This window comes from Loxodonta africana, chromosome 2 (assembly GCF_030014295.1).
Source record: "Loxodonta africana isolate mLoxAfr1 chromosome 2, mLoxAfr1.hap2, whole genome shotgun sequence".
Classification (NCBI taxonomy): Eukaryota; Metazoa; Chordata; class Mammalia; order Proboscidea; family Elephantidae; genus Loxodonta; species Loxodonta africana.
The window spans coordinates 208,668,191-208,681,744 of record NC_087343.1 but is presented as its reverse complement, the minus strand read 5'-3'; the positions used below and the strand labels follow the sequence as shown (position 1 = coordinate 208,681,744).

General features: G+C 38.3%; 1 protein-coding gene across 1 annotated transcript; it reads left to right on the top strand.

Annotated features, from left to right (window-relative positions):
* The first annotated feature begins 11,585 nt into the window (after window positions 1-11,585).
* LOC100672191 (olfactory receptor 2T3-like) lies at window positions 11,586-13,158 on the top strand. Its single transcript, XM_023541285.2, has one exon. The coding sequence runs from the start codon at window positions 11,586-11,588 to the stop codon at window positions 12,558-12,560; it is 975 nt and encodes a 324-aa protein (XP_023397053.2). The 3' UTR covers window positions 12,561-13,158.
* The last annotated feature ends 396 nt before the right edge of the window (window positions 13,159-13,554 follow it).

Below are 13,554 nucleotides of genomic sequence, written 5' to 3'. Positions count from 1 at the left end.
CACAGAAATAACAAAATAATAAAAATGATGGGTACATTTTAGTTATTCTGTAAAAAAGTATCTATTAATTTTTTTTTTTTTAGAGGCCTTTACTCATAGTGACCCTATAGGCAACTGGACGGCAGTGGGTTTGGTTTATTTTTGGTAGAGGCCTTTAATTTACTTGAAGATAATTTATCAATTCATATAATGTCCCAGCCTACAAAATGCATATGTATATGTATAATCATATATGTTCTGTTCATTAGAATGCTGTTGTGGATAGTGTGGATGGTGTGGTAAAATGAGATAGTAAAACTCCCTTTCTCACCCCACGCAGGGAATAATCATGATGGCATGGCCATAAGTCTCCACTGTATCACTCAAAGTCTAATTGGTGGAGTGGGACACATGGTCCCTGTGGTGTTTCCAGTATAAACAAGCCATACTCTAAATCTAGACATTTTATCCTTATTGGAAGCCATATTCTTCTCCTTTATACCTCAGATATGGGGTTCAATCTCTGTTAGCATATGCCAACTCTGTGGGTTTTATTCTCCTGACCCCCATATATGCAACAATACAGAGAAAGCAGGCCATGCCTCCAAACCCTTGCATGTTATTAAGGAGAGTCTGCTACCTTTTTATCACCCAACTGGTAGTTTCACAGTAATCCTCCCAGTCATTTCTGGCTATTCAAATTATGCCATATTGATAATTGAAATCTCACAAAAAGTACTAAACCAGAAAAGACCATCCAAGAAAAGGCTGGGATTGTGCACAATATCAGGTATTCCAAAAAACTTTTTATGTATGTATGTAATAATCCTCATCTTTCTTGTTCTTGCTAATGATTGTGGGAAAAAGCACTTCACCAGGATCTGCCTTTGATTGTAACCAAACATTTTCCATAGAATTTAAACATGTCCCTAAATTTAACCCTTCTCCAGCTCCAGATAAATCTGTGCTCATGACCATGTAGATTTGTGAAGCATTGAAATTTACTTTCCTCTTCCAAAGTTTATCTAAATAGTCTGACAAGGTAGAATCATGTCAAATCAATAATACCACAAACCAAACCAAACCCATTGCCACTGAGTGGATTCCGACACATAGCAACCCTATAGGAGAGAAGAACTTCTCCCATAGAGTTTCTAAGGAGTGGCTGGTGGACTTGATCTGCTGCCCTTTTGGTTACCAGCCATTACTCTTAACTACTGTACCACCAGGGCTCCAAAAACCACAGTGAACCTTTAATCTCTTTGTCTTAGTTATCTCATGCTGCTGTGATAGAAATACTGCAAGTAGATAGCTTTAACAAAGAGAAATGTATTTTCTCACAGTCCAGGAGGCTAGAAGTCTGAATTCAATGTGCCAGCTCCAGGGGAAGTCTTTATCTCTCTCTGTCAGCTCTAGGGGAAGGTCCTTGTTATCGATCTTCCCTGGTCAAGGAGCTTCTCAGTGCAGGAACCCCGGGTCCAAAGGATGCTCTATTGTCCTGGCTCTGGTTTCTTGGTGGTATGAGGTCTCCCTGTCTCTCTGTTCTTCTTTCTTATACCTCAAAAGAGATTGATTTAAGACCCAGCCTAATCGTGTAGACTGAGTACTACTTCATCAGCATGACTGCCTCTAATCCTGTCTCATTGACATCATAGAGAGAGGATTTACAACACACAGGAAAATCACATCATATGACAAAATGGTGGACAATCACACAATACTGGGACTCATGGCCTAGTCAAGTTGACACATATTTTGGGGAGAGACAATATAACACTCTTCAATTCAGCATTGCAAAACCAGGTCCATGCTCCTGACAGATCCCTGAGCCAAGTCAGATTCTAGCTGAATCACAAAATCATCTTTTAGAATTCCATGCAGGCTGGTGGAAAGGAGGCTTTGGCTGAAGAGAACAGCTCTGGTTGGACTTCTGCTCCTTTACATTTATTTTTTAAATTTCCACTAGATAGGGAAGCATAGTAGAAATAAAAGAGAATTCATTCATTTTTTTCTTCAATTATTCTTTTTTGTCTCAATTTTCTACTTTAGCAAGGTACTGTCTATATTCAAAAGTGAAACATATTCCACTTGCTCCTAGAGTAGTTCACAATCTATTGCTTACGAATACATATCACAAGAAAGAGAGCTAAAATGCAAGCAACCAGACACCTTTCAGAAATGGTTATAATGAAATAAGCAAGGTAAAAAGAATGGGCCTGAGAAATGGTATGAAGATTCTTGGTGTTTAAGGCAAAGTTTGAGAGGAAATTGATCACATAAGTTAAAAATAAGTTTCTCAGTGGGAATATTGGAATGGGAAACTCCATGTTAAAATACAAAGCATAAACAGGAGCACGTAATTATGTAAACTGAAAATCTGAAATTTGGATTAATGTAAGCTAAAAATTTGAAATTTACTTGTCATTAAACTGTTAATTCAAAAAAGCCAAAACTTAGGCAATGCCCCAGGAAATCTTCAGGAACAAGACTTTGAAAAGAAGAAAGGCACCAATTTCAGACTTGACAAAAGTATATTTTATTTTTCTCTGATTTATTGTTATCCAAACATGTTTTCGTGACATGAGGAAAAATACATATGTAACATACTGCTCATGAAGTCCCAAATTCAACTCCAAAAAAATCTTATTTTTTTTGATATATTTATTTCAACTCTTACCAAAATATCATAGTTGCATTGAAGCTCTGTATGTGTCACTCTGGGATCCCCTCCCCTCAATATCTCAGAGAAAGAGCGCTTCTCCTCTAGTTGGTGTTTACTCTGCCTATGTATTTGTTAATGTTTATTGCAGCTATGTGTCCAACAGCAGTATGGCTTTTGATAAACGGAATTACATTCATCATTTTGCAATACATATTTTCCCTTCACATTATTTTTTAACTTTTCTAATAATTTGATATATGGATTATTTATCTATTCATTTTTCCTGTAGATGAATGTGATTTCTTCCCCTATTATTCACAGTTTCTAATAGTTTTGTTGTTCCTTTTAATGTGCTGCGATGTACATTATTTTGTATTCTTCTTTGGGAATATTTCCAGAAGTGCTAAATTGGGGGGTAAAAACATATTCAGTTTTGCGACATAGTACCAATTTCTTCCTCAAAGGGGTTGTGTAATTTGTTCTTTCGTGTTCATTTCCCTCCTTCATTTATTTATTCACTAAACAGATGTAAATGAGTGGTACTATGTGTCAGGCACTGTGCTAATGCTAGAGAATAAAAGATAACAAAAGTGACACATGTTTTTGCCCTCCTAATTCAGGAAAGCAAACCAACAAAGAGTAAATAAAAAATATACATATAGTGTGCTAGATGATGATGTATGTTATGAAAATAAAATAAAGCAAGGGAGGAAGGTAGGTAATATGGGGACACAGTGCTGCAACACTCAATATAATAGTGGATCAGTCAGAATGGACTTGGTTATGCTGCAGGAAAAAACATCTTCAACATCTCAGTGGCTGTACAAGAACAAGTTTTTATTTCTCGGCTTTCCTGTACGTCCAACAGAGGGATTGGGGTGCTGCTCACCCAAAGTTCCTTCGGGATTCAAGATGATGGGACTTTTTATTGGCTATTGTGTCATTTTATTTTCTTCTATCTGATTATATTTATTGAGCTTAATAAAACTCTAAATTGAAGTATATATGTAGATAATGCTAATAACATTAGGGATTCACTAATGGTTTTATAATATTTATAAAATTTTATATGAATAATTTTTCAATTTTATCTATTCAGATTTATTAATCCTCCACTTGTGAGGTTTAAACCTTAGTTTTTTGTTTGCAATTTTTGTATTTATACAGATTCCATTTAAAGTAATTTTCAGATATCATCTTAATTTTCATTTTAATTATACACACACCAGTATCATTTCTGTGGAATTTTTGTTGAAATTTGAAAATAATAACTACAGGAATAAGTGACAAAAGGGTTGTAACAGGAGTATAGAGAAAGCACTGTGATGTTTGGAGGTGAGACACCCTCACCGAGTAGTTGCTAGGTGCCATCAAGTTGGTTCTGACTCACATAGGTCTCTGATCAGAGAGTGGAGAAATCTTCATGCAGAACTTGTCATCTTATCTGAGTATTTTTGGGCTACTGGAATCTAGACAGATATGAATGAAGTAAATTCATAATAATTAAACAATATGAGCAATGTTATGATGGGAAATATGTAGGTATCTACACTGAATATAGCCACAAGATGTTGGTGAACAATAACCTGGAGTGGAAGGTGGACTCCAGTGAAGGAGTGAAGGTGCTGATTTTGTTTCCTGGCATCAGAATCCACTGTAGCAGATGCATTTGTCAGTGTTTGTAGCCAAGACATGCTGAGAAGGGCTTAGCATAGTGCCCAGCACACTGTGGGCACTGATAAAAAGGCAGCTCACTTGCCTTGTCCTTTTCATTCCTAAATTATGCCATCCAGTTTTGATGAGGCTTATCTTCAAGGAAGGAACCCTGGTGGTACAGTGATTAAACTGTTCAGCTGCTAAGCAAAAGTTTGGAGGTTTGACCCCACCAACCACTCTGCAGGAGAAAGATGTGACAGTCTGCTTCCATAAAGATTACAGCCTTAGAAACCCTATGGGGCAGTTCTATTCTGTCCTATAGGGTCACTATGATGTGGAATGGACTTGACAGCACACAAGAACAACAATCTTCAAGGCAATTCTCTGAGCCTTTGAGGTCAGGGAAATAGGGTGGAGGTTAGCCCTCTCATTGAGAAAGCTAAGACCACATTTGAAAATAGAATCATCAAGGTCTTGAAATTCACAGGAATGTAGAGTGTAACATTGTTTCTTTTTATTTAATTAGCTAAACTGATTCTAAAGACTGTTTGAGTTATCTGTTTATACACTTAATTAGATACAAAGATAATATTTGAACCAAAATTTTTTATTACACTGTAATACATTCTGCCACCTGGCCTCCTCCAACTTGTCCCAACCTCACTAGGCTGAGCATTCCAATGGAAATAGAAAAGTGAACAGAGACACAAGGGTAAGACTTGTTGATACCATTTCAGATCCAATTTTTTTTGAATTTTGGGGGCCATGGTGACAAACTTAGATACACAATTTGGAAACAATTATACAGTAACTGTTTTTCATATGAATCTATAAGGTGCTTTTAAATATACCAGTTTGCATGGGAGAGGAACATGAACCTAAGACATAACTCCCATCCTAAAGACTTAATAAAGTTGATAACACAATAAAGTACCTAAAGTCATCATAGGATGACATATGGTGTCACAGACAGATAGCATTCAATAATGGAACGTCTAAGGGGAAGGACATGGGATTTTAGATAAATTCTGGATTCAAGTTCTGATTATGGTATTTATTTTCTGCATGATCCTGCCTTTCTGATATTGAGTCATATTTACAGTGTCGGAATCAACTCAGATGCAACAATCAAGAAGAACAACAGCATATGAAATATAGAAATAGGCTTTTCAAACTGAAAACTATTTAACTGTTTAAAACATGTACAATTTGCTCCTTTTGGATATAGGAAAAAATCTAAATGGCAATCATGTTTGACTTCTGTGTATACATTCAGTGGAAAGTTACATATACCTGGGGAGTGGGGACGTGTGGAACTAAGGATTCTGAGAGAATCTTAAAGAAAGTAGGTACTCCAGGGAAAGGGTCAATACAAAATGCAAAGAATATGAATAACAAATTTAAAATTCTTCCTGGCTATGATAATGTGGTTAGTTGTATCCTTGTTCAACAGCTCAAAGAAATTTAAAAACCAGTGGGGACATATCTTAATTCTTAAACATGAAGAAATGGGTGTAACTTTCCTACTTTGTCCCAAGAATTTAAACCCAGTCAATCTCTTAGGAGGGTGAAAGCAGCATTCCCTTCACTTGGCTGGTTTGGCTCAAATTTTCTCTTTGGTGGAACAGAAAAGGGATAAGCTCTCAAAGCCTTGTTTGTCTCTTTGCCTGGACCATGGCTTGTTAACATGTCAACTTCAGATCTTTGTAAACATACAATACAAGAGCAAAGAATCTGGTTCTTTTTGGTATCTCTCATGTAATTCTTAATGTTAGATTTTCTGAAGTTTCTGGGTTTTTTGTTTGCTTCTTTCAGGACCAGTAGTTCATGATTATGCTACCTCCTGAAGTGGAGGAATGATAACCAATTCTTTTTGGTACGGCGACTCTGTACATAGCTTCCATCTTCTTCTTCTTCTTTTTTTTTTTTTTTTGTTTGTTTGTTTTAATTTTTATTGAGCTTCAAGTGAACATTTACAAATCAAGTCAGTCTGTCACATATAAGTTTATATACACGTTACTCCATACTCCCACTTGCTCTCCCCCTAATGAGTCAGCCCTTCAGTCTCTCCTTTCGTGACAATTTTGCCAGCTTCCAACCCTCTCTACCCTCCCATCCCCCCTCCAGACAGGACATGCCAACACAGTCTCAAGTGTCCACCTGATACAAATAGCTCACTCTTCCTCAGCATCTCTCTCCTACCCACTGTCCAGACCCTTCCATGTCTGATGAGTTGTCTTGGGGAATGGTTACCGTCCTGGGCCAACAGAAGGTTTGGGGACCATGACTGCCGGGATTCCTTTAGTCTCAGTCAGACCATTAAGTATGGCCTTTTTGTAAGAATTTGGGGTCTGCATCCCACTGGTCTCCTGCTCCCTCAGGGGTTCTCTGTTGTGCTCCCTGTCAGGGCAGTCATTGGTTGTGGCCAGGCACCATCTAGTTCTTCTGGTCTCGGGATGATGTAAGTCTCTGGTTCATGTGGCCCTTTCTGTCTCTTGGGCTCATAGTTATCGTGTGACCTTGGTGTTCTTCATTCTCCTTTGATCCAGGTGGGTTGAGACCAATTGATGCACCCTGGATGGCTGCTTGTTAGCATTTAAGACCCCAGACGCCACATTTCAAAGTGGGATGCAGAATGTTTTCATAATAGAATTATTCCATCTTCTTTTGATGCTTCATGTGTTATTCAATTTTTGCCCATACAACCCTTCAGCTTTGCAGCTCAAGGCTTGAATATTCTCTCCAGCTCTTTCAGTTTAAGAAATGTTTATTGTGCTCTTCCCTTTTGTTTTTCTAACCCTAGGTCCTTGCATAGTTTAACATAATACTTATCCTTGTATTCTTGAACTTCCCTTTGAAATATTTTGTTCAGCTCTTTTATGTAATTACTTTTCAGTTCAGTCTAGCTGCTCTGTACTTAAGAGCAAGTTTCAGAGTCTCTTCTGACACTCATTTTGGTCTTTTCCTTCCTTCATGTCTTTTTAATGATCTTTTACTTTCCTCATGTATGATGTCCTTGATGTCATCCCATAACTCATCTAGTCTTTGGTCATTAGTATTCATTGTATCAAATCTATTCTTGAGATACAAGCTAAATATGGGTGTGGTGTCTTCGATGTTGTACTTTGGCTCTCTTAGACTTATTTTGATTTTCTTCAGCTTCAACTTGATTTGTATAGGAGCAATTGACAACCTGTTCCACACTTGGTCTTTGCTTTTTCTCATGACGGTTGATATTGAGTTTTCCATCCTATCTATCCACAGATGTAGTTGATTTTATTCCTGTGCGGTCCATCTGGCAAAGTTGATTTGTATAGTCATTGATTATATAGTTAAAAAAAAGTATTTCCAATAACTAATTCATTGATCTTATGGAATTCTATCATGTGTTTTCTAACACTGTTTCTATCACCAAAGCCCTATTTTCAACTATTTCTTCTTCATTTCCAACTTTCACATTGCAACCAGCAGTGATTATCAACACAGCTTGATTGCATGTTCAATCAATTTCAGGCTTCAGTAGTTCACAAAAATATTCAATTTCTTCATTGTCACCATTTGTGGTTGGTACATGAAATTGAATAGCAGTCATAATCATTGATCTTCCTTGCAGGCCTATGGACATTAATCCATCACTAACAGCGTTGTCCTTTAAGATACATCTTGAAAATTCTTTTTTGACAACAAATACAACACTGTTTCTCCTTGATTTGTCATTGCCAACATAGGAGACCATATGGATTGTTGGATGGAGAGTGGCCAGTACAAATCCATTTCACTCTCACTAACACCTAGGATCTTCAATTGATAATCCCATCCATCTTCAATTGTTCCATTTCATTTTTTTAAATTTTATTTATTTTGTTGTTGTTGAGAATATACACAGCAAAACATACACCAATTCAATAGTTTTTACATGTACAATTCAAAGACATTGATTACATTTTTTCAGTTGTGCTACCATTCTCACACTCCTTTTCTGATTTGCTCCTCCCCCATTGACATAAATTAATTGTCCCTCAAGTTGCCTATCTAATCTTCCAAGTTGCTATTGTCAATTTGATCCCATATAGATAGATATTTCTTAAAAGACCAGATTTTTTTTTACTAATTAAGTTTAGCTATTCTTTAGTTTTAAGAAGAATTCAGGAGATATTTTTGGTTTAAGGTTTAAAGATTATCTCAGGGCAATAGTTTTAGGGGTTCATCTAGCCTCCATAGCTCCAGAAAGTCTAGAGTCCCTGATAATTTGAAATTCTGTTGTGCATTTTCCCCCTTTTGGTCAGGATTCTTCTATAGAGTCCTTGATTTAAACATTCAGTAATGGTAGCTTGGCACTATCCTGCACTTCTGGTCTCATGGTAAATGAGGCAATTGTTAATGGAGACAATTAACCACACATTCCATTCTTCCTCCTATTGATGACTTTCCTTCTTCCTCTGTTGCTTCAGGCAATTAAGACCCATTGTTGTACCTTGGGCAGCTGCTTGCAATCTTTTAAGACCCCAGGCACCATGCAATGATCTAGGAAGTAGAAATGAAGCACTAAATATATTATTAGGCCAAGGTGTTATGGATTGAATTGTGCCCCTCTCACCCCTAAAAAAATGTTTGTTGACATCCCAAACCTTGGCATTGGTGAATGTGACCTTGTTTGGAAACTGAGTCTTTGAAGATCTTATCAGACAAGCCCCCATGAGGTCATACCAGGTTAGATGGGGCCCTAATCCAATCTGACTGGTGTCAGAGAAGAAAAGACACAGAGATATACAGAGGAAGGGTGACCATATGAAAAACACATGTTAGGAAGTCTAAATTGCCTTGAAGAGTCTGGTGGTAGAATATGAAAAGTAATCCTGGTGAGGGCTATAGGGAAAGCTTATATACTGTTCTCTAAGAAGAGTATATGTATACATATGTAATCGTGAATAGAATGTTGCTAAAAATATGGACATTAAATGTGGTTCTAGTGAGAAATTGAAAGGAAATGATGAACATATTATTAGATGCCTGAGAAAAGACAATCCTCATAAAATGACAAAGAACTTGGTTGGTTTGTGTTCTTATCTGGTATAGAAAGTACAACTTGTAAGGGGGAAAAGGTATTAAAACTCCATGGGCCATTTATGCCTTGACAGGAGCCATTTCTGTCCTGAGCTCCCCAGGTTAGTGGAGCTGGCAAATTATCTTTTCCCCCAATTGCAAGTTCATTCCTTCTCCAAGGTCTGGAGGATGGCTCCACGTGCTCAATAGGGCCTATCTCAGGCCCAGAAAAATCAGCCACTGCAGCTGGCTTGGGAGTGGTGGGGGTGGGGGGTGAGGTAAAACATATGCAAGTACTTAGCTTTTGCTGAAAGCACAGTTATTCTCTGGACCCAGAGGTGTGAGTAGGCTGTGTGGCTGGCTGCTTCCCCCTGAGGAAACTGTGGCTGAATGCTAGTACCAGCCCTCTGCAGCCTCTCCCAGAAATAGTGTCTGAGGGCTCCCCGTGATTCAGGTCTGTTAACTCCTCTCTGCTTCTGAACCATCTCTTCCTCACCCTGCTCCTCAGCTCGTTTTCTATGCTTGCCTTTCATGTTCAGGGCTCCTTGCTTGTCATAAATATACTCATTTCACTTGTCTTTTTGGGTCTTTGTTGTAAGAAGCCTTGCCAGAAGCATCTGTCTATTCCACTATTTTGGCTCTGCCTCCATGAATTAAAACTTTTGGTGAAGCTGAGTGAGAAAGACATGAGTTTTGTCAGGACAGAGGGTGGACTGTTATGGAATGAATGTGTCTCATAAAGGGATATGCTGAGTCCTAACCCCTGGTCCCTGTGCATATGAACATTTTAGTTGTACCTGGTCTTTGAAAATATTATCAGTTAAATTATCAGTAGGTCATAAAGGAGTAGGGTGGGTTCCAATCCAATCTGAGTGGTGTCCTAATAAAAATGGAGAAGAGACATAGAGAGACAGACAAAAACAGAATAGCCATGTGAAGATGCATCTACAGCTAAGGAATGTCTGAAGCTATGAGACCCTGAAAGAGATAAGATCTATTCCTAAAGACTTCAGAGGGAGAATGACCAGGAAAACACATCGACTTAGCTTTCAGAACTGTGAGACAAGAAGCGTCTGTTTTTATAAGCCCCTCAGTTTATGGTATTTTGTTACAGCAGCCCCAGGAAATTAATACAAATGGAAAAATTATTTTCAACTTAAAACTTGCTATTTAAGGCATATGCAGATTTTATTTCTGTAATATTTAGAAAGAAAGTTATATTTAATGTGTCAAATTAATCCCCATTTCCTATAAATATCATCTTACTGGAAACCCTGGTGGTGTAGTTGTTAAGTGTTATGGCTGCTAACCAAGAGGTCGGCAGTTTGAATCCACCAGATGCTCCTCAGAAACTCTATGGAGAAGTTCCACTTTGTCCTATAGGGTCCCTATGAGTTGGAATCAACTCAACTGGAGTGGGTTTGGTTTGGGTTATCATCTTACTATCTAACTACTAATAAATCAAATGTCTTAAACTATTGCTTCAGGATTATGAATTGGATCAGCCACACACTGCTGCTCTCTGGCCCTGCCCCCTGCAGCTCCAAGCTCCTCTCCTCAGGCAACTGGGCTCTCCTTCTGTTTGTGATTGCTTGTGATTTCTTCATGGGGCTGCTTATTGAACTCAATTTTATGAGGAACAGTTTAATATTGAAATTTTTTTTTTACTGAGTGCAATAGAGTTAATGCAGAGATATGATGGGTAGAATTCATTTGAGGATGTTTCACTGGGTTTCCGAGTATTCAGAGAGCTTTGGTATGGTGCTAGTTCTATAACAATATTAATATAAACATTTCATGAGCTACTAAATCTGTTAATGAGTGCCCGTGATGATCTACCATATCCAAAAGTGGGTGGAGGCTTAGTGAATTATTTAACACGCATTGTGTTACAGGCTTCAATTTGCTTTTTAAGCTGTCCTTTGAGGTGTAGCCTATGAAATTCTCAATTTTAGATTAAATAAATAAGAGTTATTGAGTTTAAATGCATCCTCTCTTTATACAGCTCATAAGGGGTCCAACTTCTCAGGTCTGCTTGACACTTGACCCTAGACTTCTTACCATTAGGTGGTGTGGTCTCGCCTTGATTTTGTATCATGATACCACATCAATTTAATCCTACTTTTGGAAAAATGTTTAAAAGCACTTATCTTACTGGAAATAAGTTAAGAAATCATATATACATGAAATATTTAAAAACAATGACTCTTAATGTTTTACCCAGGTTAAAACTGTCAGCTGAACCATGTACTCAGGGAATAAAACTTCAGAGAATCAAACTTCAAGCACAAATTTCATCCTCACCGGGCTCTTTGATCATACCAAATACTCAGTCTTCCTCTATACTTTAACCTTTGTCTTTTTCTTGATGGCTCTAACTGGGAATGCCCTTCTCATCCTCCTGATCCACATGGAGCCCCGCCTTCACACCCCCATGTACTGCTTCATCAACCAGCTCTCCCTCATGGACCTCATGTACATATGTGTAACTGTGCCCAAGATGCTCGTGGGGCAGGTCACAGGAGATAATACAATTTCCCCCTTAGGATGTGGGGTTCAGATGTTCTCCCACCTGACCCTTGCTGGAGCTGAGTTTTCTCTCCTGGCTGCCATGGCCTATGACCGGTATGCTGCCATTTGCAGACCTCTCCACTACCCACTGCTTATGAAGCCAAGAATCTGCCAAATCCTGGTGTCTGGATGCTGGTTCCTGGGCATGTCTGATGGTTTTGTGTTTGCCCCCATGACCATGAGCTTCCCCTACTGTCACTCAAGGAAAATCCTGAACTTCTTTTGTGAAGCCCCTGCACTACTGAAGCTGTCCTGCTCTGACATCTCCCTCTACGAGAAGCTCATGTACCTGTGCTGTGTTCTCATGCTCCTCATTCCCATATCCATCATCTCCATGTCATATGCCCTCATCCTGCACCTTATCCACAGGATGAATTCAGCTGAGGGCAGCAGGAAGGCCCTTGCCACCTGTTCCTCCCACATAGTGGTAGTGCTGCTCTTTTTTGGAGCCTCCATCTACAATTACATGCTCCCCAGATCGTACCACACAGCTGAGCAGGACAGAAGGGTGTCTGCCTTTTACACCATCATCACCCCTGTGCTGAACCCTCTCATTTACAGCCTCCGGAACAAAGATATCATAGAGGCTTGGAGGAGAATGATGCCATCAGGGATAAGACTAAGGAAAGTTGTAAATGGGAAAACCTAGAAATGACCCTCTTCCTTTTCTTTCTTCCCCTCCCTATCTCTTTTCATTCTGCCCTCTGATTCTGGTTACCCCAAACGGAGTCCTCCAGGGTCTTTTTTTTTTTTTTTCCTATCTTATGCATGTGGTAATTCTCCTCCACATTTCTTTTTCATCCTGATTTGTCTCTTATATTTTTAAGTTCCTTAGAATCTTTTTTATCTGTAATGCTGTAAGTGACATAAGGAAAACCACAGCAAGTGCCTTATCTACCATCCTAACGTCATTGATCATTTTAATATGAGATTTGGGAAGTCATTGTCTTAACCCTGAAAGTGTTTCACTGTGAAGATGTCATATCCTAGAAGAATTCTGGAGGGAAATTGGCTGGTCTCTCACTTTGCAAAACCTCTGAAGTTATAGTTCACATGTGCCAGCCACTGCATATCTGCAGTTTTATATTTACTAAGGAGATCTGGACATATCTTTTCCAAGGATTAAAAGTTGGATTGATACAGAAAAACTTATGCTTTCAATAATATTTGGCCATCAAAACAATCTGGAATGAATGCCAATCCACATTATAGTTCCATAGTTAATAGGTTCGTCTAATTTCACAGGTTATAAGCATGCAAATAAAAGTGGATACATATTTATGATTCTTTAGATTTTAACTAAAAGACAAATGCCTTATGGGTAGTGGTGATTTAGAAAACATTAATCTCATCCTTTTACTTCTGAATCTGAGAAAACCAATAAAATGATTTTGAACATGTCATCAACCTCTACTTTTCCTTAATATAGCATGCTGCAACTCTACCAGTATCACGAAATAATTTTATTTTCACTAGACCAGTTCACAAATCTAGTGTTTCTGGAATGCAACAAATTAAGGAAGAAATATATTTGCTCAAATATATTTGCAAAAACATGACTTGAGTCCCAAAGTCATTTCGTTATTACTACCTGGCAAAGAATCCTCACATTACATTCACTATCAAGAAATAGAACCCAGGTG